General features: G+C 38.1%; 3 protein-coding genes across 3 annotated transcripts in view; 1 reads left to right on the plus strand and 2 right to left on the minus strand.

The window, feature by feature from the left end:
* LOC124304020 (uncharacterized) overlaps nucleotides 1-12,256 on the plus strand; it is a 33,786-nt gene extending 21,530 nt beyond the window's left edge. Inside the window, exons 3-5 of the mRNA XM_046761942.1 lie at nucleotides 6,551-6,707; nucleotides 7,693-7,864; nucleotides 10,660-12,256. Of these exons, the coding sequence (XP_046617898.1) occupies nucleotides 6,551-6,707; nucleotides 7,693-7,864; nucleotides 10,660-10,740 (410 nt within the window). The 3' untranslated portion in view covers nucleotides 10,741-12,256. The remainder of the gene's footprint in view (nucleotides 1-6,550; nucleotides 6,708-7,692; nucleotides 7,865-10,659) is intronic.
* Nucleotides 10,871-15,464, minus strand: LOC124304019 (methionine aminopeptidase 2). The gene is made up of 6 exons (XM_046761941.1): nucleotides 15,272-15,464; nucleotides 14,560-14,637; nucleotides 14,103-14,431; nucleotides 13,361-13,765; nucleotides 12,999-13,266; nucleotides 10,871-12,881 (listed from the first exon to the last, which is right to left on the minus strand). The coding sequence occupies exons 1-6, from the start codon at nucleotides 15,447-15,449 to the stop codon at nucleotides 12,676-12,678; spliced, it is 1,464 nt and encodes a 487-aa protein (XP_046617897.1). The 5' UTR covers nucleotides 15,450-15,464; the 3' UTR covers nucleotides 10,871-12,675.
* Nucleotides 15,465-20,026: 4,562 nt separating this feature from the next.
* On the minus strand, nucleotides 20,027-25,553 carry LOC124302904 (uncharacterized). Its single transcript, XM_046759473.1, has 8 exons — nucleotides 25,261-25,553; nucleotides 24,982-25,195; nucleotides 23,526-23,868; nucleotides 21,932-22,207; nucleotides 21,623-21,855; nucleotides 21,063-21,326; nucleotides 20,720-20,975; nucleotides 20,027-20,432 (listed from the first exon to the last, which is right to left on the minus strand). The coding sequence occupies exons 1-8, from the start codon at nucleotides 25,551-25,553 to the stop codon at nucleotides 20,251-20,253; spliced, it is 2,061 nt and encodes a 686-aa protein (XP_046615429.1). The 3' UTR covers nucleotides 20,027-20,250.
* Nucleotides 25,554-26,067: the final 514 nt, after the last annotated feature.

Below are 26,067 nucleotides of genomic sequence, written 5' to 3' on the forward strand. Positions count from 1 at the left end.
TTACGAGCCAGCATATAATTCTCCGCATTCTTCGTCGGTCGCGTTAAGCGCAGCTTTTAATATTGCGAATATTTAACTGGTGCCCGATGAACTTTACGACCTCATTATTCTTCCACTCGGTTCTTATAACTTGTTCAATATTCATTTTTTCTCACTCGACAAAAACCGCTCGATTCTTCGTCGAGTTTCTCTCACTCTGCATATTGTACGATAACTAAGAATGTATCATATATCGTATTATTCATTATACTTTACAGATTTTTATAAACAGTTTGTAGTATTTTCTGTTATGGATCGGGTGTCATTTTTTTTCACAATCAACTATGACGAAATACAATAAATTCAATTAAAATAATTAAAATAATTAAAACAGTGTTCAGATTACTTTATAATACGAATAAAGAAAGAATGTTTCAAAGAAAAATTTCGACTAATTACCGTCTTTCAAGAGATGCAACTGCGTCGTATAGCAGTTATCTGAGCATTGAGCCGATTACCATTTTCTCTGACAGTATAACGTACGAGTTTAGACGTCGTAAGTTAACGTCTGCGTTACACATGCATACGTACATACATATACATACACATATATGCATACATATATACCTATACATACGCAAATAAGACGAAAATTGCGTTTCGCTTCGTTGACTGGCGTAAATTTCATTAATTATCGTATAGAATATGATGATGTACCGACTGTTATTCTGTCTTATATCTGTCAGTCTTCGTATTACAGATACATCGTATAAATATACACACGTGATAAACCATCTTTGAGTTAGATGAGTCTGCTGTATCTTTCAAGAGCGCTCGAGTTATCATTTTCCGGTGACCCTTCGAGTACGCAATCAACCTTTCATCAGTCATATATACCGACTAGAGATCACGTACCGCTATGATTATCTATGCCGCTTATACGTGAGGTATTCCACACCAAACCGATACACGCTTGATCCTCGTCATTGGTGATTTTATCTATTTTTAAGTATCATGCGAAGCGTACAAGAAAAAACGTCTTTCACTGAGTTTATAATTATTTCGAGTCACGGATTTGATTTTTGTTGCTCCGAAAAACACAAAAACCAAATTTTCGTATTCATTTTTTTTTTTTTTGTACACTCTACGCTGCGGCGAAAATTAAAAAAAAAAGTTTGACGCGGAATGCCTCATATACACGTGTTGTGCGTACATACATGCATACATGTACGTACTTTACATTCGTTATAAAAAATGTCTCTCGCGATTCGATGAGCTCTTTATACGCATACGTGATAGCTGTGACACGCCCAATTCTTACGGTTCCTTAATAACGGTGTCACTCCTAGTTTTTTTTTGTTTTTTGGTTTTCTTTATCCACCTTATTTCCATTTACGGTATTAATTATATTCAAATCACGAATTATTTTCAGCACCAAGTCCCAATGAACCCATCTTGCACGATATTGATTTTCGTTCCAATATCTTATCGTTATACACGTCGAAATTAAAAGGGTTTTATTTCCTACATGCGGTGAATTCGCTGCAAGAAAAATTTTTACCGGAAGAATAATTTCTAAGTTTAAATTGAATGTATGTACATATGTATATAAATAAATAAACTGTTGAATCCACAAGCGAACTAATCGGTATAATATCTTTTTGCTAATATTATAGAAACTCGGCGCGCATTGTAAATACATTTGTCAAAGAAATATATTCCTACATACGTTGGAAATTTCGAAAGGATTCAAATCAATTTTCCACACATTCTAATAGATATTACTAAATCGTACCTTCCGTAAATATTTTCTCAACCTTGCAGTCTTTCACAATTTTCTTTCACTTTGTTTCTAATCAGAAAACAAAAAATCCTTTATCTTCTTGAAGAAAAATCTGTGACACATTCTGACGTACGACGCATCGTTTTTTTAAATTGACAACGAGCCAAACTCTTTCTTTCTCTTCCTTTCTCTCTCTCTCTCTCTCTCTCTCTCCCTTTCTATCTTTGTCTTTCTCTTTCCCGGCGCCCGCTGAGAAAAGAGATTTCCCAGGATTGTTTTCAACGGATTTTCTCTGTGTGTGTGTGTGTGTGTGTATTGCTCATCGCATGAACGTGTGAGTATCGAGTGCGTAGCTACGTATTTTATATTTACGGTATAGGATACAGCTGAACGACTAGGTGAACCCGGGGAAAGTGTACAAACTCGTTATTAACTGCACAATGTCGTAAATTGAACCGTTCGAAAACTTTGCATGGGTAACGGATATTTCGAGATGATCGATTATATTTCCATCCTGTATCCTGTATTTGAAACTATTCAATTTTCATAATTTAATATAACGCAAAGCGGTATTTAAATATAAATATATACACATAATTAAGCCCGGTGATAAATGTCATGCTAAATCAGTTAGAATTTTCAATAAAATCGGTACGAATAAAACTAATTACAATGCACAGAAAATCGTTGTATTAAAATTTGATATTATATTACACGAGTATCTATATTTATTGCTTAATCATTCATGCATAATTTGAAGTATCTATACCACTACTACTACTACTACTAATACTAATAACAACAATAATAATAATAATAATAATAATAATAACACCAATACTAATCACGATAATAAAAATCACATAAAACAAAGAAATGGAGGCAAGATAAGAAGAATTATATTATATTATATTATGTTATATTATAGGCACAGAGAACGTTATTATCGTGAAATTAGTCGACATGTTCCCGTCTCGTCGTAAAAAAGTCGGTACGAGCCAAAGCCTGCCGAAGATACAACACAATTAATGGTTATAAGAACGATTTCATGCTGGCTGCAAGCAGGGTTTTACGATTCAAATCGCCGATCAGAAAGGTCTCATCTTTTTCTCCTTTTTTTCCGATTAAACGCGTACATTCGATGCTGTAATTACACCGAATATTATACTTTATTTGAACAAGTATCGAGCATCAATTAATCCGATTAATTGTCGTACAGTTTTATAAATCGTATCTTTCAAATTTTCTTATTTTCTCTGACGGTATCGTTCGTCAACCCTGACGAGAAAAGAAAAGAAGAAGAAAAAAAAATAAATAAATGAATGAAAAAAAAAAAAAAAATATGAAACAAATAGAAAACGGTCCCTCATTCAACGATCGAACGAATGCAACGCGCTGCACGAAGCGAGTGCTGCACGGGTTTAGAAAGTGGGTGCATAAATTAGCGCTATAGCTCGTACGTCTAAACGGAAGCCTCAATTACGGTACTTACACCCCCATGCAATGTGTATGGTGACATTGATGACGGTCGGTGGTCCAAGCTTGGTAATATTTACCCACGCCAATATATATCGCCCCGAGATACTGGGATACGGGATGTAATTTGATCAATTGAAGAGGAGGATCAACAAAAGGCTGCATAAAAGTGCCCGTGTAAAAGCAAAAGGAAGAAAAAAAAAAAAAGAAAAATTTTCGCACGGAAACTTCCTTCGCCGTATCGGAAATCTTATTGGGATGCGAAACACCGAATTCACCATACGATATATTTACTACACAATTTAGACTATTGAAATTACTTGTTTATGTTTTTTTTTTTTTTTTTTATGAATTTTAGTAAAATCGAAAATTTTCATTGTAGATATAAGACAAATACATAGTAATTTACGCCGATGCACCGAATTTGTAAATCTGCAACTCTTTCGTACAGTAAATGCGTAGTAAATTTACAATCATTTTTACCATTGTGTTCGCAATGTTTTCTAATTTTTTTTTTTTTATGACAAAATTGTACTTATAGGCTTGTTTAAGTCTTCTCTGCAATTCTTTAGTTGGGGAATCTAAATCTTAATCTATCTATCTCTCTCTCTCTCACACTCTCTCTAATTTGAACCCGATTAAAACGTTTGTCTTTTTATTCTACTAATATCATAATACGCGTGACGGAATTACCTTCCTCTCGCTGCAGTTTAACGGTCGGTATTTAAACGCCATGAAATAATGACGCTTCGAATGCCAGCACAGCTTAACAGATGCTGCCTGCGGTTTACTCGTAGGTACGTATCATACCGCAGAGCTCTCAACTCTGCTTTGCGGTGGTATTTTTTTTTTTTTTTTCAATCTGACCGTACGGAATATACCGACGTTTTATAAACCTTCGAACAAAAGCGGTCGACGTTTAACGCCGTTTCGAAATGCGTAATTCCACCCTCATTATCCAAGGGATTTTCATTTTCGCAGAATTGTAATGATTCAAATCTCACAACGCGCGGTATGTAATTTTTTTTTTTTTTTTTTATTGAGAAAGATACGGAGAGAATTTAATACTCCAATTCATCACTGCAAGCTTTTAAATTCTTGCACGAAATAAATATATATATATTGTTATATTTATAGACGTTAAATACTGTAAGAAAGTTAAAAAATTTTGTTGAAATTCAATTTTGAAGACGACGTATACGAAGTTTAATTAATTACGTAACACACAGGTGTGTAAACAAAAATTTTTAAACCACGTGCGAAGATAGCGAGTCGTGAAAAAATATGTCGCGTCACGATGCGAATTACTTTCTGCTATTTTCAGATTGACCATGGTCGTTTGGCGAATTCCGTATATTATATACTCGAAGTCGTGATTATCGATTATAATCGTCAATTTCGGAATCGAGTGAAGTCACGCGAACTTGCATGTTTTTAAGTAGGTATGTAATACGTATATATACACGACCTACATATAATATTATTATCATCCTACGGTGCAGCTCCATCAATCGAGTTAAAATTCGTTAGGAATTAAGATAACGTAACGATGCGTTTTTAGGTATAATCGTTATTTCGCAACTAATTCGAGACTGTCTACAAGTGCTCGTTAAATTTTATAAATGAATAAAAACGTGTGTCCTCAAATTTTCCAAACGCAATTCCTTCGAAGTCGTTCCAGTAAACTCAGGAGAATTATAATATTTTTGACAGTATTTTCTTACTCGCGTAAATATTGTACTAATTTCAGTCTAGTGAAAAATCACGTTAATTAATGCATGAATAATTATGTGAATCTTGTATATTTCTTTCAAATATCGTTCGACACTTTTTTCGAACCTTGCGTGTGAATTAATTTTTCCATTTCCTCGTACTCACGTAGAAATTGGCCATCCATCCATCCATCACGCGACAAAGTTTGTCGCCGGCTATTATTAACCACGTGCACATACCTGTTGGTGGCAAAACAACGTGATATAAACGAGTAAAGTAAGCTGTCGGAGGACCGAAATAGAACGACCAAACCCTGAACTGGATGGGTTGGGTATCTGGAACGCGATCCACAAATCCTGACCTAGTTTAACGCACCCAATTCCGCTCTTTTTGACCTCATATTTCGTATATTCCACTACGCGGCTTATCAAACTCACTACGCGTAGTAAAAAGCGTGAGGAAAAAACCGTATATCGTAAACTCGCGGTCTGGTGATACGAAAAACTTGTTACATCTTTTTTTTCCCTAACAAGTGTGTCTACGAGACTGTTATAATTGCTACGTGATATTAAACGCGTATAACATACGTGCCTGTAAAGTCTTTCTCAACTGAAGTTACAACTAGTGAGAGATAATAAATAAATAAATAATAAGAACAAGAATAGTAGTAATAAAAAAAGGTACAACTTTTTATACAAACACCATGATTATATATTCGGTTTGCCTTGACTCGCAGGGCAATAAGCTGATCTAATTAGGGTACGCGAAGCCCTATCAGCGTGATAAATATATAGCCACGTGTATATAGCTCTTTGATTCTCGGCCGTCATAGCTGAGAGCGCGACAGGCAAGTCGTCCGAGTATATTTTACTTCAGTACTGTAAAATGTGCGAACAAGGAACGGTTAAATCGCGGATAGCGTATTTGGAGGGTATAATAAAACAATCTCGAAAATTTCACTGTCACACGCACGATGAAATAATTAAACGTGCCGTTATTGTTATCTTGATAAAAGAACAAAAATGAGAAAAGAAGTATTCCTCTTCATTCATTCGCCTTCCGAAAGACAGTTACATGTGGCGAATTTTCTAATACTTATGTTTTACTCTGATAACGAATTTACATCAGAATACGTTATATATATATATATACCGTATATCTATATATTTATAAGAATGAGAGAGAGAGAGAGAGAATCAAAGATACGAAACAAGGCGTGCGCGGTGTTCGATTCACGGAGATTGTCGGTCGGTTCTTCCTGCTATTTATGCGATTATGTCATACCTTGTTAAATGATTGTTATATACGTGTCATGAATCGGGATAAATTTGCACAACCTTTTGTTACGCGAGATACAAAGAAAAAAGTTAAGGGGGGGCAGAACACGTGACAATTAGACGGTTTTCCGAGTCGATTGTCGAGGCCTCGCCTATATATGAAGATATTTCCATCGCGAGAACGGAGAAGAATATAAGATACATGATATAAGAAGAATACACCTGTACATTATTATTATTTTTATAGCATATAGGGATAGATAAGATGAGACGTTGTTGTGTTATCTATAATTTCAAATCATTACTCCGTTGTGCTTTTCAGGCAAGGACATGGCTCCGGTCCTCGGCGTTCCGCCGCCTCCGCCAGCCCCCCACATGGGACCAGACGGTCTTATCTTGCCGCGAAAGCCGAACAACCCCTACATCGGCTCGATGAACCACAAGGACCTTCACCGAGAATTGCTGTTCAACCAGAGAGTGTGAGTATTGTACGAGAAGGAGCATAATTCCTGATTTATACAATACGTAGAGGTATAATAGTGTGTTATGTATCGCATAATAATAAACGCGGATTGCGTAACGATCAGTGCGCGTGTGTGTATTGTAATATACCCACATAACTCGTATTAGGATGTTACGTGCTTCAGGTATTTAGCAACTTATTATACTTGGTGCGAATGAAATAATTATACGTGCGTATATAGTGATAATATTGTTTTAGTCCGGATGAATCGCGAGTTTATAATTCTTGTGCATATATAGGTATATATGTATATATCCATCTGTATACATTTATAATGTTATAGTATACTTAACGTATTATCAGCACAGCTGGAGCGTTGCCTTCCGTTCGGTGGGTTGCGTTATTCTGTTTGCTTTATGGATGTACGTCATCTCTGGACTTATGTATATGTGTAGATTACATTATGTACAGGCGTGCATTTATGTATATGTATGTAGAAATTCTGTCACGCCGTATATGGCGTTACACTAGCGGTGTATAAGAACGAGATAAGGAAGATGAACAGGAAAGTTTCTGCACTGACTTCGATTATACTTATAAAATGCATATTTATCATTACGCGTTAAAATTCAGGGTGTGGAAAGGACAAAGATATAGAGGAATGTAATTATAACAGCGGGTTTTTCAGAAAGTGTTTGCTGATATCAGAAGGGAAAAATTAATGACGGAATGATTATTTTCCAGTAACTATGACGGACACTGAAATCTCGTTTCACTTCAAGTTCAAAGGGTCCTTTCAACGCTGAACTTTTTATTGTTCTTGAAATAGATAGATAGATAGAGAGAGAGAGAGAGAGAAATCTTGGAATGTTCCTTAGTGTGAACGAAACACTCCGAGTAGTCGTGGAATATATATGTATTACATAATATACATTATAGAATGGCTTAAATTGATTCTGAAATTCCTTTGAGTGAAATGTTTTTGCCCAATATTCAAACAGGGGTAAGAACATACTGAATCAAAAAAGCGAGCTTCAACGAGCACTCGAAAAACAGCGGGAGGCAGCCTCGAGAAAGGAGGCCGAGAGAATACGGGAGGAATCCTTCAAGGACGACCCAAGGACAGCGCTTCAACGTGCCATCGAGCAGAGAGCCAGACACATTCAACTCAAGGTCGGTATTTTTATTTTTCGGGTCAGGGGTCGGGGTCACGATGCATATTTATCGATACACGGTGTATATAGATATACATACACGTGTACATTATCCATACAGCTTATAATTGTAAATATGTACCTACACTTTGCGCAAAGTTTACTCACGTGGTAGAAAAGACGCGAATTAATAACGAAAGAAGACAAATTTCACATACGTACATACGAAATGGAAGGTCAATAGCGGATCGGACATCGAAAAAAGAAAAAAATAAACGACGCACGTACTTAAATATTATAAGCACTTTCCTAACGCAAGTTAAGGTGACTCGCATCAAAACGACTCTCATACTGATTTCTTTCATTTTCATATATATCCATCACGGAATTTCAGCGATAAAAATTTCATCTTGCCTGATTCCGAGTTTAAGGATTCCCCTTCGTAGAAAGTTATCGGCGGCTGTTGATATCGCGTGTTCCTAAAAGCACTCCGCATTCATTATTGGTTCAATGCGTCGTATTCGTTTTTTTTTTCAATTTAGAACAAACGCGGTGATAATGGTCAAAGTAAAATTGAACTTTCATACTGTACGCGTTTCACTTTTCTTTTAGAAACCCGTTGAATTTTCATAAATTCCAAATTGTTTGTCTTAGGAAACGACGCGCCATAGAGTAAATATATATAGGTATAATACGCACCATAAAAAAAAAGCTCAAGAGTGAACCCTGATCGCGAGTGTTTTTTTTCCCACCCGCGAGATATGATCCTTCGAAAAGGGTTTGCTCGCTTGTTTGTTAGGTCAACACTCTTGCCCTACACTCAACCCTATCCCCGTCCCCTCAAATGGATATTTCGACTTATTTTAAGACGACCTGCATTCCCCACTCGAATATCACAACACGATTTATACACATACCGCATAACTCTGTCGACCGATCGCATAACTGCTTTTTTTTTTCTTTCTGTTAAACGGAACGCGTTTCCTAGATCGAATTGGGCTACATAATCGAAACGAGGAATACACTTTCTACCGCAGTCAGCCGTCCATCAATCATTGGATAATAAATTCGCAAGATGACCGATTACATTCACGTATACGAAATCGTTTGACTAGGCCCCCTAGCTACTTCGGGTGTGAAAACTTTCATTTCACTTGACGCCTCGCATCGTACGCAGTGTGTAATACACGCATGCATAATAATTTCGAACCTGAAGCATAGCCTCGTTCTCCGTCGACGAAGTCGAAAATATTACAGTCTCTGAAGTTACGCAGGTATAACGTTGTATGGAAACGGCGGTGAAATTTATTTTTTCAAACGAACTAATCCGAGTTAGTTTCGTTGTTTATCTATGAACTCTGTAACGTATGATCAGCGAATATTTAGATTCTAGAAGGCGAACCCCTGCAGCGACGCGTCTTCGTTGAATTTATGGTCGGATTGACGTGTATGAGATTCAACACACACGGGTTGTGTAACATGTTACAGGACGTGCAAACATTCCACATGGAACTGATTGTTCCAGACCAAGGACCGTCCCGAAAACTAGTTGGACAGAAGAGAGAGACGAACAATAATTGCGAGCGTGTTTATCTTGATTTCCCGAAGGAAGGTTTGCGAGAAAAGGCGCACGTAACCGTAATAATACAAACTTGTGTACGAATGTGTGTGTCGTACGCGCGACTCGGAACCTGTCAGTGACTCACTCGGTATGAACGGAAACTATGCGATACGTTTATATCGAGATCGAACATCGAAGTTTGAAACGCGAGTTCTGAAACAAAGAAAACTTGGTCACGTAACGCGTTGCCGCGGAAAACTCGAAATGACTGCATCAATCAATATATTATAATTTAGGCTCTATAATGTTAATTTGAATGAACTAGTTAAGGATAAAAAAAAAAATTATTCGAAATCCAACAAAACGTGCATCGTGAACGGTTCTCATCTTTTGTGGCCGCGATCCGATGCTAAAGAAAATAAATAAACAAACAAAATGATCGAGCGATTTGGGTGCAACCCAACGAAATATATATATTTACGCACGCAAGCACGCGCGTATAAATGCACACGATGTTTAAGAAGGAAAAAAGAAAAGAACCACACCTCAAGTCACGGCGCATATCGGTATAGTTATGCAGGTATGCGGACAGTCTCAAATATCGACGGTGTCAGTGTCACGTTGTTTGGTTAGATATACGTATGGACAATGCGTTGGGTGAAACTTTGATCGGAACGTGATACATAGTCTTATACGTGACACATACGTACTACGGGATTAAAATTACACGACGGATATGCAAAGCAAGGATTGAAAACAATAATCAATAAGACGTTATACACAGGTGATAAACAGTCTGTCGAGCCAATCCAATTGATTGTTCGTCATCTTATTACTAAGCATATACGGATAGGAGAATATTTTTATTGCATCATTACTCGTTACTTTTAACACTTTCGAACATTCTATACGGAATCGAGAAAAAAAATTGGAATGTAGTGAAACGATAATTATCTATCGCTGGAAATCGAGAAGCGGCATCGTGGTTATTGTCTCAATATTTTCTCATAACATTGGCTTATAATCCAATATTAAAATATCCTAAAACTACCACAAATACCTACCTGTTTCTTTGTGGTATGCGCTGTGGTTATTAATAACTGTCAATATTGTTATTACTGTCGTTAATATTAGTAATAAAGTTTTCCGAATTACATAGAGAGAAATGCAAAATTCTATCTGCTAACAATTTGTATAGACGAAACACGCGATTATCATTATAATACGATTATTATTTTTCTTCTTATATCCAGGAACAGCCGGAGAGTATGGAACCTCCGAATCCTTTGGTAACAGCGAGAGCAAAGTTGAGAACACGGACGGAATCGCAGTGAGAAGAAACGAAAGGCGATAACGATTAACCTGCTCTAGAGCCTCTTTTCATCACCACCTTCCTCTCAATCCAGTATGTATGATATCACATCCTGCGCAAGAAGGAGGCAGCTCAACTTTTTGCGATGAAAACATAGTACAAAAGACGTTAAAGTATACCTAATACCTATATACCTATTGCAACACAATTCATGTACACGTATTACGTACACATGTGCAACCAAGATAAAATTCAATCGTATTGGAATCCAACGTCTGATAGTGCTAGGCAATACGGCGTCAAAGAGTGAGTAATCAGTCGACCGTTTTAGTTCGATTGTATAAATATCAATCAAGACGGAAAAAATCACGTACAAGCTGTCAAGGGCTTTTATTGCGTTACGTAAAGTCTACCCGAAGCGAAGAATTAGAAACAAACAACTACTTTTACAATTTGATACAGCAATACCAGACAGTGGGCTTCTGATACGGATTTCCTCGTAGAAATGAAAAAGCCACAATTGATAATAGAACTCGAGGCTCGACCCATGACGAACCCCGCAACGAACAAGAAACGTGAATTGTGAACGATATCGATACTCTTAGTACTCTTAGTTGCGTTCGAGTCGCGTATCGGTTACGTTACGTTGTTCGTCTCATTACTCGATAGACTTACAGAAGATCTGACTGAAAAAGAGATAATATATATATATGTATAACAAAAAAGAAAAAAAAACAGATTAATTTTCATAAAAATCCTATATTAAATGAAAAGTGAAAAAAAAAAGACAAAACGGAGCTACCTACTTTTTGATGCCTATTTTGAATCTTCAATTAATAATCGATACCATATATATATATATATACATATATTATATGTATATATACATATTATATTTGTACCATATTGTTCTATGTTATACTAGTTTTAATGTTTTAATCTTAGAAAATATGAATCGTATATAGTAATATTAATGTAATTATTACTACCTGCAGTTAGCTAAATAGCTGGCTAATATCTAATGCCTGTATAGGAACCACCACCTACGCCCAACACATACAAAATAAAATGCCTTACCAGGTCCTCTTTCCAACATCCCGAAGTAGAATAATGTACACCTTACACACATTCTGTTACGGAGACAGAGATTGAGGATTTTTGAAACAAGTGTTCTTTTTTTCTATACCGAACTTAAATGTACTGTCTGAAATTAAGAGTTGTGCTAAATTGTACCCAACTTATTGTTAGATTACATTAATATGAATATTACCTAAATATGTCTAATAAAAGCACACACGCAGCATTTTACAGTTATAATTCCCAAATATATTTTATTTAACATTGACATTCATTTTTTTTGTTCCTGTTGTGTTTTGTTGTCATTTATTTATTTTTTTCCCCTCTAATTCAGAACTGCAATCGTACTGGGAAAAATCACAACTGTACGTATAAAAAAGAAAATTCCGGTATCGAAATATAGCGATACGTAAATATGATTAAATGGGCTTCCAACATTAACGTGTCAGATGAAAAAAACGCAAAAAAGAAAAAAAAACAAAGAACAAACGAAAAATGGAAAACAAGTCTTGCTCAAATGCGGGTACACTGTATCATCCATATATATACACATATATACATTGCTATGTTGTATACATACATATACATATGACAAAAAATTAACACACGATTTTTCAAAATATCAAACTCATTCGGTAGTTAAAGTATTTGTTAAAGAGGATCCCGTGCTAACTTCTACGAATGAAAATCAAAGAGAGTTTCAAGACGAGGATACAGAGGTGGAATCTCACTTTTCTAGATGCGTCATGGGGGTAAAAGTCTTCCCGCCGTTGTTAGAAGTCTGATTTTAATTTTTAGAATACTATTACGGGCTCGCCCTCTGTTCCCCGTTGAGGAGCATCCACGGACGACTTATTCGCTGCATTTGACCTCAACACATCTAGTAATCATCACCCCGGGATATCACCTCCTTGCAGGTCGGGCGCAGCACCAAAGTATGCTCAAACTGAGCTGTGTAACATCCTCGGATGTCTACCAATGGTGGGTAAGCCTCCACCGCATTTTTGTCACAAAGATCCTTCAGTGCCATCTGATACTTTGTGCAACCAACACGGTCTAGCCAGCGCTTGCAAAATGCCAGAGTACCTGAAGAGTGATTACAATGCAATTCAGTTTTCACAAATTCTTGGATTTGCAGTCTAAACAGTTATGATACAGTAACATATATCTAGCAGGACTCTCGACAGCGTTTGAAATACTCACCGAAATGTTTATTGATTGTGTTCAACAAGGATTTGCTACTCTGCAGTCTTAGGGGAACGAATCCAGCGTCAAAACTTTTCATGTAATGAGAGCATTCCAAATCATCGTGAACAACGCCTCGACCAGTCGAACCAAAAGTTTCTATAGCGTAAAATTCATTTTCTTCCATTCTCGTAGCTTCCCCGCCTTTCACGATCGGTACAGTTTTTCCCGCATGAATCTGATAAGGTGCTATGGAATGCCCATTAAGATTTCTGATGGATTTTACCTAAGAAATTTTATGAAAATGAAAGAATTAACACGTTGATTTTCTGAGTTAGAAATTAAAAATTTCCTGCTTTCCGGATTCTTTCGCAATGTACCTGATAAGTTTTTCCATCTAATTCAACTTCGTATGACTCCATAACTTCTTGAATTGCAGCACCAACGTCACAAAGCTGTACGTCGATACCTGCTGCTCTTATACCAGTGTTTGTCGCGTCTCTAACTGCCTCGATTAGTTTGTCGTATTTTGGGTTGAACGAGAGCGTGAAAGCGCAGTCAATTATACGTCCGTTGATGTGGGTTCCAAAATCGATCTTTGTCACATCATCGTACTCCAAAACTGTTGGATCTCCAGCATTCGGAGTGTAATGGGCTGCGCAATGGTTTCGCGAGCATCCCGTAGGGAAAGCCAATCCAGCCTTTAACCCATCTTCCCCGATGAGTTGCCTCGCTGTCTTTTCTAGCTCGTTACAAATCTCTATCATTGTCATCCCGGGTTTCACCTGGAAATAAAGATCTCAATTCAATTATTTATTGAAAAATTTTCAGCGGTCCAGGTGCGCAATATGGCAGATGGATTTTGATTTCATGAGAAAGTTATTAATAAAATAAAAAAAAAAAAAAAAAAAAAGGAATATTACAGAATTGGTAGCAAACGACTTTTTCAAGATAAGAGAAACAGGTGACTAAGGATAAATTTAAACTGTTTTCCGTGATCATTTTCCCAAGGTAACGAACTTTGATAATAAAAGTTTATTAATTGAGCATCCGGTTTTAAGTGTAAATCATAAAATCATTTTAGTCAAAATTATGTAGTAGAGGAAAAAGAATGCTACAAACCCAGTTCTTGATGTGTTTTCTGGTTTGTCGATGGGCCTCAGCAGCTTGCCTGGCTTCGTTGTATATATCGTTATGCATTCTGTCCAAGGCGCGAGCTTCCTCGCTGCTGAAACGATCCTTGGCTGTCCTATCGTCGATTCCAGCTGCTGGAGGATGGACCATAATTTCACCAATTGGGAAATTTCCATCAGGGAACAGATCAGATATTGGCACAGTCGGAGGGTCAGTTTGCTGCTTTATTCCCCCAGCCTTTCCACGAGGCTTGCGCTTCTTTTTCTTCTTCTTCGTTTCCTCTGATTCGCCACCATTCTCAGTGATCTCTGCCGATCCTGGGACGAAGACGATAAAGAGTCGAACGAAAATTATGACATGTAGTAAGTACATATATGTCAATCTATTGAATTTCATATGGTGTGTCCAATCTGGTGATTGAGAGGAGGATTTGCTATTCGCTTACCTTCGGCTGCTGCGGGCACATTATTCTTGCTTTTGTCCTCTTCTCCCTCAGGAACATCGGCGCTCGCCTCTCCAGCACCTTGGTGTGGCAATTAATGAATTAATATTAGCTAGTTAAGAAAAAAACGATAAGAGTGAAGCAAACAGAGGTGTATCGTCGAGGATGGTGAAGAGCTTCAGATTGTTCAAACAACTAGAAGTTATCTTATCTATAAATGTTTTTAAAAAAAATCAACAAAATTCTATGTACAGTAAGTAACAATCTCCTGGAGAGATGAGAGCCGCTGCTAAGACAAATCGGTTTGATAAATCGGGATTATAGTAGATGAAATTAGTTCACCGCTTTAATCCAAGGTAATTGGGTAAAGAACACAGCGATTTACCAAGAGTTGGACATGTGAAAAAATCTCCTAATTAAGCGAATATCGTTCAGGAGATTCGCGGCGGAAATTATCGATAGTACATATATTTTTTGTTATTGTACGGTAATAACACGCAGTTGAAACTTGCGTAGAACAGCATCGAGAGCCGGTATCGGTGGTTAGAATATGAAGTTCATCGAAAGTCAAGGATAGCCGGTATCACATGAAATAATTAAAAGAAATTTATACAGGAATGAAGAAAAACACGCGGCGGCTTTCGCGACGTGGGAGTAACACGCGATGGGGAGAAACACACCCAATTTTTTAAGGGCGACGGGGTTGAGCGCTTACCGGCTTTCTTCTTCTTTTTCTTCTTCTTCTTCTTCTTCGAGGACTCGCTGGCCCCGGTCTCGTCCTCTACCTCGACGATATCATCCTTCTCCTCGTCAACTGGTTTCTCGGCGGATTTGCCAACCTCGTCCAGGACAGCGGCCATTTTCGAAATGAGATTGGGGCAGCAGGGCGACATGGCAGAGAAACAACGTGCGATCGCGGTCACAGTGGCTCTCAATCTGCTCGGCGCGAACATTTTAGTAACCGTAGATTCCGCCGCCACTTCTAAAATGGCGCCACCAATGGGATAGCCGCTTTACGCCGCATCGCGCGGCGCGAACAGCGGCACTTTCAAAATTTGAAACCTTGAACATTGACATCTAGTTTAAAAATTAACAATTTATTGTAAAGACTACGTGAACTATTGAATGCCTTTACGTAGCAGTTGAATTTTGTAAGGCAACTTTGAGGTAAGGTCTCTGCGTCTTCGAACATTTTTTACGTCAACATTGTATTAATGTCGATTACGAATCCTATCGCTCTAACGGGACCAGGCAGCGAAAAAAGGCCGAAAATGGAATAAAATTCAAATAGCATTTGTGAAGAACTGAAACAACATACACACATTTTCTTTTTTACAGCGTTTTTGTTGCAGTTTTGGCTATTAGATGGAGTGGTTGCAGTTTCAAAAATACAAATATTTAACGGAGATATGTTCTCGGCATTCTCCAAGTGTCATTCTCTTCGGGGGACGTTCCCCTTGAGAATGAACCAAATTTTTTTGAAGAAGCAAAAGAATCAAACAATGGCGGCTAAAACTTGAAAAACATCGAAAAATGGATGACGATTATTGTAATAACGATAATAATGAATTCATTTTTTTTATCTAGACACTGGTTCACTTTGCAGAGAGAGTTGATATTTTCATTAAACAAAAAATCAAGGTGACATCTCGAAGCGTTGTTTATCGTCCGTTGTTTGTTTAGAGAAAAATACGTGTAAATATGTACCACACCCAAACGGATATTTCTCTTCAGCGCTCAATATCTTGCTTTATTATTAATATTTTTTTATGTGTAATACTGATTTTGATTCACAAAAATGTGACAAACAAATAGCAAAAGTCGCACATATTTTTTCAGTAGTTTCTACAGGCGAATTGAATTTTTACCACATTTTCAGCCGGCAAAATCTTCCTAGTCCCCCTGAGCTCAATTTCGCGAATATTTCAGTTTTTATTGCGCCAAAATATTTGTTGCAAAGGATTACAACAATAAAATGAAATAATTCTACATTTTTCGATGCCTAGTCATCTTAATCACATTAGTCGAAGGCTGAAAGACTTTTTTCAGCCAAATCATTACGAACGTGATTGCTAATTTAGAACCAGGATTGCTATGTATCACGTTGTGAAAGTTAATTCAATTTCCATCTTCTTAACATACATATAAGTTTGTATTTAAATACATATACAATTCGGTACATAATTATATAGTTATCGATTAATTAATATTGAGCACACTCACAATTTATAGTCGACTAGCGAATATAATAATATATATTTATATAATAATTATGCACTAATCTGTTTTGTATTTTGAGTTCATAATAGTAGGATAACTGCGAAAATATTGCGCATACATGTTAACGAGACATTGATTTATAAGTTGAACCATTTGTTGTAATCATATCATTTTCTGAAAAACAGATATAAGGAAAAATAATATTACAATCGATCATTGTGGAAACTTATGTCGTTGCTAAGGATTTGAATTTCCTCCAAAATTACTGCAATTACGAACTCTATCCATATGTGATAATATATGCTATCCATTCCGCTCTTCGCGGAATTGTGCGTTACATCATTAATTGTTGACCCACAAATGATTGATTAATCATGAGAAATTAAGTTAACATCAGATGACAGAAATTGACGATAGTCAAAATCACGTAAGAGTCAACGAAGCTATCTCACGAAACTAAAACTACTTGATAAATTCAAAATTTTGAAGATCTCGGATTACGAATGTCTCAACCACAAACAACCAGTAATTTTCAACTAAAACCTTTGAAATTTCGCACTAACCAATTGATTTTGATCACAATTCGCTACCACATACAAGTATTGATGCAAAATTTCCGTATTACACATTTGTCCGCATGCTAGAGCTAACTTTTATACAGTATAAACGTAACAATTACTCGCGTAAATGGTAACAATTTAAGATTGACTCCAAAATGCAATTGAGCACGTATTTTTTTTTTTTTTTTTATTTGTTTACTTTTGTCCTCTCTGTTAACTCTACATATCATTTAATGTTTAATACTGTTTTTCACAAGATAGTTCTGTATACGTCGAGTAAGAATGCCGAGTACCTTTCTAAACGTATTTAAAATGGTATCGTATCTATTTTATGTGTATACAATGTAACATTAAGGGTTCCGGGAATTCTAAACGATTACTATGAAGATGGCCTTAAGATAGCATAATACGTAGTATCTGGATATACGTTTAATGACCTCATACACCTAGTACGTTATACATTGTGTTCAACTCTGAGCTAGACAAGGCAAATATTAATTCATGTAATAATAAATCATTATTACTCAATATTCTTTTTAAACATTGATAACATCTTATTACAATACTTCAACTAGATTTATAGGAAAGCTCCGAGGTAATTCCGTACATCGATAGTACAATGTCATGTGTATAATAATATATTAATATATGTATCTATGTATGTATGTATATAAAAATGCTATTTAATAATACATTGTACAATTATATAGGTACAGGAAAGCTTCAGAAAAATTTATCAGGGTACTCAGCAGTCTGTACTCTGCGGCTAATTCCATTTTAAGTAGCTTCTATTTATCGCTATTTGTTTTAATATAAAAACCTGGACGTATTGTTACATTGACGTAACTTATATGTATAGTATAGTTATACAGTAATCTCTTCTTTTTATTTTAATTATAATTTTCATTTCTGTTTTTTTGGTGTGATTTTTTTTCGAATTCAAATTTCAACTGTCATTGTTTTCACTTCTTCACGTTACCTTGCACCCAACATTAACACCGATTAACTCGTTGGGGATTTTTTTTTTTTACCTATCATATATACTAGACAGAAAAGTAACGCGTAATATAATACTGTGTAATATACATACATAACACACCTTCGGATTGATAAATAAATTAACCATATCTCTACGAATTTTGGCACGAAATTTCTCATTGTTCCTACATTCTTTGATTCTTTCACTTTTCAATCGCTGTTTAACAATGGTAGTGGCTTGAACGAAAAATGAGACAAATTATTGAAAAAAAAAAAGACATGATACTACGAGGAAATAGAAGCTAAAGAAACTCGTAAAAGAATAATGAAAAATATTTGAAAAAGGAATGGATTGACTGGGAGAAGATGAAAAAAAAAAAAAAAGATCACGGCACATCTAGATAATGATAAACGACTTCTAGATTGAAAATGCATGTAAGCGATAAATTATCGTATTCATAATACAAGCGCTAAGGTTGTAACATTTCTATGCGTATGAAATAGGGTATATTTGAGGGATAATAAATCCCATCCAAATTGTAAACTTTTTAGGATTAATACTGAAGGATTTCCTTATTGCAACGCGCGTTACGTTACATATTTAATACTCTTATAAATTACGTTTGGCAATTATAATATATACACATATAGGTATATCTACACCCGTATGTGTATATAGTTCACGCCTACGTCTAATTGCGGTGTGGCGCGTTTTCCGAAATAACTACGCTCTTCGATTTTCTCCATGGACAATTATTAGAGACCTTTTAATTGGCTTAACGACTATTAATTCTATGCAGTAACGCAAAATATTGCTCTAGACGATGGATGCGTATATCTTTTATCGTAAAGTCTGAAGACATGGATTCGGGTAAAAAAGCAGTTTATAAATCAGAAAGTAATAACAAAAAAAAAAAAAAATAAATAAAAGTATTACCTGACATTAGAATTACGTAAAAACGTCGTCGGGACTTTGAATACTAAGAGATTTGAAGTAAAAATTGCTTACCAAAAACTATGTAATAACTTTTGTCTGCGGTTACAAACATACCGATGCCTTTAGGCGTTGCGATTACCGGATATACGCAGTATAATAATAATAATGGTGAGTGTATATATATATTGTATAAATATACGCGTCCGTTCGCTCGTGAAAAACACGTGATAGATTTATTCTCAAAAATTGCCACGCAATATCGTAAGTACAATCAATGACGGACGGACGTACGGACGGTACCGCAGTAAAATTTCCCGAGCATTCATGGTTTTCACGGAAAAAGCGCGTATCCTTTGTAACATTCATTAACGTGATAGGAAAATTCAGCTACTCTTTGTTACATATCTTATTTTATTTCGCTACTTATTTTTTCCCCCCCCCCCCTACCCCCCCCCCCCCCCGCCACTTTCATTTTCCTTTTTCTTCTTTCTAAAACACACACAGCGTTAACTTTTGAAAGTATGAAACATCTCGTTACACATTACGTATTATGTATATCAAAATAAAATATTAAAATTGGCAATAACTTTGACTGGATGGACACGCAGTATCTATTTATACGACGATTATATTATTATTGTTATTATTATTATTATTAATATTATTATTATTATTATTATTACGTACAACTTTTTGTATAGGAAAAATCTTTTGTTTTTTTTTTTCGTTTTTGTCTCTTCTCTTGTTTGCTCCTTTTTTTTTTTCTTCATTTTCATTTCAACAAACAAAATATTGCGGACTAAGTATCTCCTTTTTTCTATTTTTTTTTTTTTTTTTTCGAACATAGTCTTCCGCTCTTCGCGCTCGTTTGTGTTATACTATGTGCTGGTTATAAATACAGTAGCATATTTATACGAATATGCGGTATTTTCTTAAAAACCTGTATCCCGAGGCGAGAATCTGGGAAGTCGTTATGCGGATACTTATCCTCGACGAGATTCATCTTTCGGAATCCTGAGACTCCTGCCGAACGAAGGAGGCCGGTTGGACCGAATGATACGGCTGATTGTTGTCCTTGAAGTGAGCTCGCACCAAGAGGCCAAGACCAAGCAGAACCACCGGAAGACCGAGCAGGGCGCAGATCAGTTCGCCAGTTACTCCCGGAGACCAGAAAATCGTTCCTGAAATTTATTCCAATCTTGGTAAAAAGTTCAACTTCACACTCGTCGTCAGGTTCCAAGGGACGATAAGACCGAGAAGTTGCCCAGTGCGATGAGATAACGAAGAACATCAGCGTTAAAGTAGCTCTGCAAAGTGTCCGCGTATACGTGGCCAGGTATCTTTGCAAGTATCACAGCTCGGGGGCATCCAAAGCCCCCCCTACCCCCCAGCATGTCCCTTGGAACACACAATAACGAGCGCACGGGGAAGAAGAGATAACGCTGCCTGGACCGGAAGCGCTTCCCACCTCCGTTAACGCCGACGTCCATTTTGTAGATGCTCCACCATATGCCGGAAACGGGTAGAGCGACGGTGGCCGCGGCTACGGTGAAAACCGCGCTTTCGCACATCGAGAGAAACTTGAGCGTCGATATGGCGAAGGCCACGTAAGCCACGAGGAAGATCCAACCGTGGCCGGATACATTCGCGCAGTCGTTTGTGCTCCGGAAATGACAGAGCAGCCCGTTATCCACCCTCCGATAGAGCTCAAGAGGCGACATACCCTGCGGAACGATGGGAGGAGTCGTCAAATAATGTTCTGTTATTCATACACCGTTCTTTCACCATCTTCCAACCGCTGGTGGACTCACCCTTCCAACTCCGGGCAAAGTGTCCATCCAGCTCAGAGCAACGACTATGACCATCGAGGTAAGGTGGATGTAGAGCAGAGTTTGGAGGATCGGTGGCTTTGGGAAAATCTTTGGCTTGATATTCGGGTCCGGATCCGTGACGTGCAACAGCCTTCCACCCTCCTCCTCGGAACCGCGACGTCGAATGTCTCGCGACGAAACAAGTCGAGAGACCGTGTAGAGGAAGGAATTGTTCTGCGTCGTCATAAGCGGGCTGATGTTTTGCTGAGGGAAGAGAAGAGACCTCTTTAGACTTCGGAGAGTACGTGATAAAAGAGGTTCAACGGAGCAACAGACCGGACTACAATGAATTTCACTACTTGAGAGAAGTTCAAACCCAGACACGGTTCGGGTTACTTGGAGGTTCTTAACTGGAACAAGGACCCTTCGCCACGTAGTGCGTGGTCTTAATTGGTCGTTGTGTTGGGTTAATGCTTCGTACAACTGCACGGAGGTGGTTCGTTTTTTGATAATGGAGGAGGTACGTTTCATGCACACGTCACGTTATCAAGGGTACCTACAGCGCTGGCGTAATGCCTCTCGAGCATGGTGAAGAACATGGCTAAAGAGGCGAGGCTGGCGAAGTAAACGAGGGTCCAGACGGCTCTGGTGCCCCAAGAGCCTCTAATTGCGGCTGTGTGAGCCGAGACTTCCCTTCCTCTGCAACGAAACTCGTCGCAGAGTCCGTAGTCGACGCTTATGAAGAGCCCAACGAGAATGGTAGTGATGGAAAATATGCGTTGGAGCGTCATCACTTGTCAGAGGAAATTAGCCTGGTGTTAAAACGCTTCGAAAAGCCAAAGACCACGAGGGTAAAAATAGGTACTCACTCTTTCGACCGAAGAAGAAGTAGTAGACCAGCGAGAAGAAGAGCGTGATTGCCTTGACGGGGTCCTGCACGTGGCAGAGGACCCTGTTCTGGTCAAGAGACAGGGTCAGGAAGATCCCGGTCAGGGCGTAAACGGCGCCGATCTTCGTCATCGAACACCGGGGTATTCTCACCTTCATACTGTTGGGGACCATCGGTGGAGGCGGCGATACGCGACCGACGACAAACGTCGCTACTCCGAGGAGAAGCGTCGAACTGATGGAGGTGAACAACAGTCCTGAAAAAGGGAGCGTTACTCGTCGTGGAGGGTGTCCGTGTTTTATTGGATTTCATTGGTTTGGTGCGATACAGAAAAGGGAGTTAACGTTGCGAAAGAAAGGAAAGCGTCTGTTGGCACAATCAATTCCAAACGTACCACATTCCATGACCATCAGATGTATTTAAAAGGCGCTGAGTGGTTCATATCACGGCTAATGCCACATCTTGTGGTCGATATCTCACTATTGCACGTTAGAATTGTGAATGCGACTGTCTTTGTGTGAAACCCGATTTAGTTTGACAAATATTTCGTTTTCAGATCCTTTGTCAATTATTGAATGTGGTTAATTGCGATTTCATTAATTGGCTGGGCTCGTTTAATTGGCGCAGGCTGTTCAGTAGAACAGACTAGTTTGATGGAGATTGCAACGAGTCTCGCCTCTTGTTTCGATCCAATTTTGGTACGATAAATGGGGTACTGTTTGGATGGGATAAAATCATACCTATCTTTCGGAGTTGTTTTTTTTTTCAAAGAAAGTGAAAACACGTAGAGCAATTTGAGTTCAAGGGCTTTTATTATTATTTATTTTTTGAAGAACATTTAACAATTTTTTCATTAAAATGAATAGCAAAATGATGGCATGGTGTATATAAGTAGCGAAGGACCACATTTTCAATCCTCGGTCAATTTTTATCCGATTGATCTGAAATCTTGACCCAATCTTTAAAACTTGTTTATCGATTCGAGCTCACGGCTTGATTTTCGAATTTCAATCCCAAAGTTTTGTTATCAATTTCTGTGATCGAAAAATGACATTTTTTGTTCATAATCGTATATGTTTGAAATAAATTTTGTTTTCTTAATATTTGAGCTACGAGCTCGAACCCGAAGAGGCGTTTTTGACTGAAAAAAAATTTTCTATCTATTATAAGATGGACAGCGATGTCAGGAGAAGCGTCACTAAAAAGCCCTCGAATTCGGGTCGTTCGCTACTTGTATGCGCCAAGCCGCCATTTTGTTATTAATTTCAATGAAAAAATTGTAAAATGTTCTTGAAACTATTAACAACAAAGCCCTCAACTCAAATTTCTCCTTCTTCATTTTCTGAAGAAAAAAAAAATCAATATGATTTTAGACCGTCCAAGCTATACCCCCGTTTTCCCCTCTTAAGATGGTTTGCGAACAGGAATTTGAATAAAAGCTGACGGTGATCGATCGAGGGGTGGGTTTCTATGCTTTTTTCCAAAGTGCACCGTTTTACGCGACAAACCCTTCCGTGTTCCTTTGAAATAACAGATATATATAAACAAAGCGCAGCTCGGTGGCTGACCAGTACCTGTATAAGCGCTGGAAACAGCGCTGACACTTTCCAGATAAAGCGGAAACACGATAACCAGCATGGTAACCGAAGTAACGACAACCATCAAAGTCCCCAGAAAGCGAAACTTTTGCCAGCCAGGACGATCGGTGTCAAAGAGCTTATCTGCCGGCTGATATGCCGCATATGGCGTCTCCTCTGTGTCGGTGTATTCTTCGATCTCCACGTCACTTCCGGTACAGTGAAGCTCCTCCTGATCATCGTCATCCATCATTGTCGTCACGCAGCTTGTCAGGCTCGCCAGTTTGTGAAAAACTCGCTTTCTTCGACCGCCCCTTTTTTCTTTCGGCAAAAACGTAACCTGCAGGTTCACATCAATAATACCTGTTCAATTTAGCGAGGGATGCCAGCCACGAGGAATCAGCGAATTTAATTTACTCTGATCACCCAAACGCCGATTGCCCATCTGGACACCAATCTCAATCCTGCCATTTCAATTCCAATATCAATTTACAACTACTTATACTCCAATTAGAAATCTACGTCTTAACGATCGACTGACATCGTCGTATCTGCAAATTCATCCCCTGCGACAGGGGCGGTTATTCGATCATTTAAAAACCGATATCTTTAACTTATCTCAGTATGTTCGAGATGCGAGTTAATTTTCAGCTGTCTCAACACTTGCTCAAATTTATACCGTAGTGGCTAATTTTCGGATTAAGATCACTCGACGGTTTTCTTTCTGCATCGAAACCCGATCGTTTGTTGCGAACCTTCTTCGGTGTGTTTAGGTTTACTCGCGTCGAAGCAAACATTCGTATAAAAGATTGGTCGACTGGGTAAGAACGAGTCGTCTAGACATCGAAATCCATCGCAACGTATCTCTCTCGGGAATCGTAGATGGACGGTAAACACGCGAAAATGGTTTTTACGAGAAGTGATGGAACTGCGCGTTTCACGGACAAGAAAAACATCCCCTCATTCACCGTTTTCCGTTTCCCATTTCTCAAACCCTCCTCGCTTTCACTCGAATTGAATACAGGCGAAGACATTTGACTATTCGTTTCGCCTCACAGTTCATTAAAGATTCTTTCTGAAGACCCGAGACTCTTTCAAACCAGAATGACACGGTACGCGGCTTTTATACTTAAATTTTTCATCACGCTGTCGCGAATTTCGCGTACACATTTTCATCCTCAAGAATTCACCAAAATATTTTCGATTCCATCGAAACGAGCCAAACAATTCTTAACAAAAATGCGCAATAATTTTTTATCAAACAAATAAAAAGAAAAGCAAAAAATAAAAAAAAGAAAAAAACCTGATCAGTTCTCGAATCGAAAAATTAACCCAAGGGCGAGAATGAAAAAAATTCCAACGATCCTCAATTTTACCGAGAAAATTACTTGGCTAAATTTTTGGCCGATAAGCGGATGGGCATACAGAGGATAGATAAAAGTGTTTGTCTTACCGAGTTTCGTGGTAAACCTAACCTGACGACGACGCCCACTTGCACTTGCCGTATGTCGTCGTTACGGGCGGGGTGTCTCTCTCTCTCTCTCTCTCTCTCTCTCTCTCTCTCTCTCCCTCTCTCTCCCTCCCTCCTCTCTCCCTTTCCCTTCTCTCTTTCTCTCTCGAGTGCTCGTCGACCCCGCGGTTGGTTCCGATCCTCCTTAACTTCAACCCTTGAATCACACGGGCAACGATTATCCCTGCAAAACCGATGAAAAGTAAAAATTCCTCTCCTCACCGTTTGATCCCTCTCGAACGAGCCAATTTGACGCGACCCTTTGGCCTCCTCGGTTCCAGAACTCGCGGGCAGATTTTTCCTTCACAAAGCTTCTCCGACTCTCTATGCCATCGCTTTCCCCGGCGATGCCCGATCGACGCGCAGACGCCGAAGAAACGTCCGCGCGCCTGCTCAATGCCGGATTTTAACCCCACCGCAACCCTCTTACCGGGTGATTCTTCTTCAACGCTTTTCTTCGAATTTGTTTGTTTCTTATTTGGAGGGTAAAAATCCGACCCTCCTCCCCCCTCCATCGCTGCTTGTTTTCCCATTCAAATTTAACAATAACAAAAATGAATAATAAAGAAACAACCCCTTTATTTCACCCGCGAAACATTCGTTTATATATTTTTTTATACCTGTATATTAAAACTATGGCAATCAGATGCGGTGGTTATATGATGAAGGAGAATTAATAATTCGATAGGGAAACGCGAGCTTTCGTAATTAAATTTTTTTTTACCTACAGCAAGCTCGGCACACTTCGAAGCTTCGACAATCGATAATCGCCCGCGAACCATAAGCAGCTGCCAGCTTTTACGATGCAGCTTGCAAGGTGTTTCATCGGGAGTGGGGATATTTCGTAGACAAAAAATATCGTATCATTTTATCTCTCGTTGCAAAACGATGCGATAGCAAAATTTGAACGTGCTATTGAATTTCACTGGTTTTTTTTTTATGTATCTATTTTCTGGGTTCAAGGTAAAAAAAAATTATTCTTCATCGAGAGGGACCATTTTGATTTCATTGAAAAAAAAAAAAAAAACC

The sequence above is a fragment of the Neodiprion virginianus genome, chromosome 4 (genome assembly GCF_021901495.1).
Source record: "Neodiprion virginianus isolate iyNeoVirg1 chromosome 4, iyNeoVirg1.1, whole genome shotgun sequence".
NCBI classification, from domain to species: domain Eukaryota; kingdom Metazoa; phylum Arthropoda; class Insecta; order Hymenoptera; family Diprionidae; genus Neodiprion; species Neodiprion virginianus.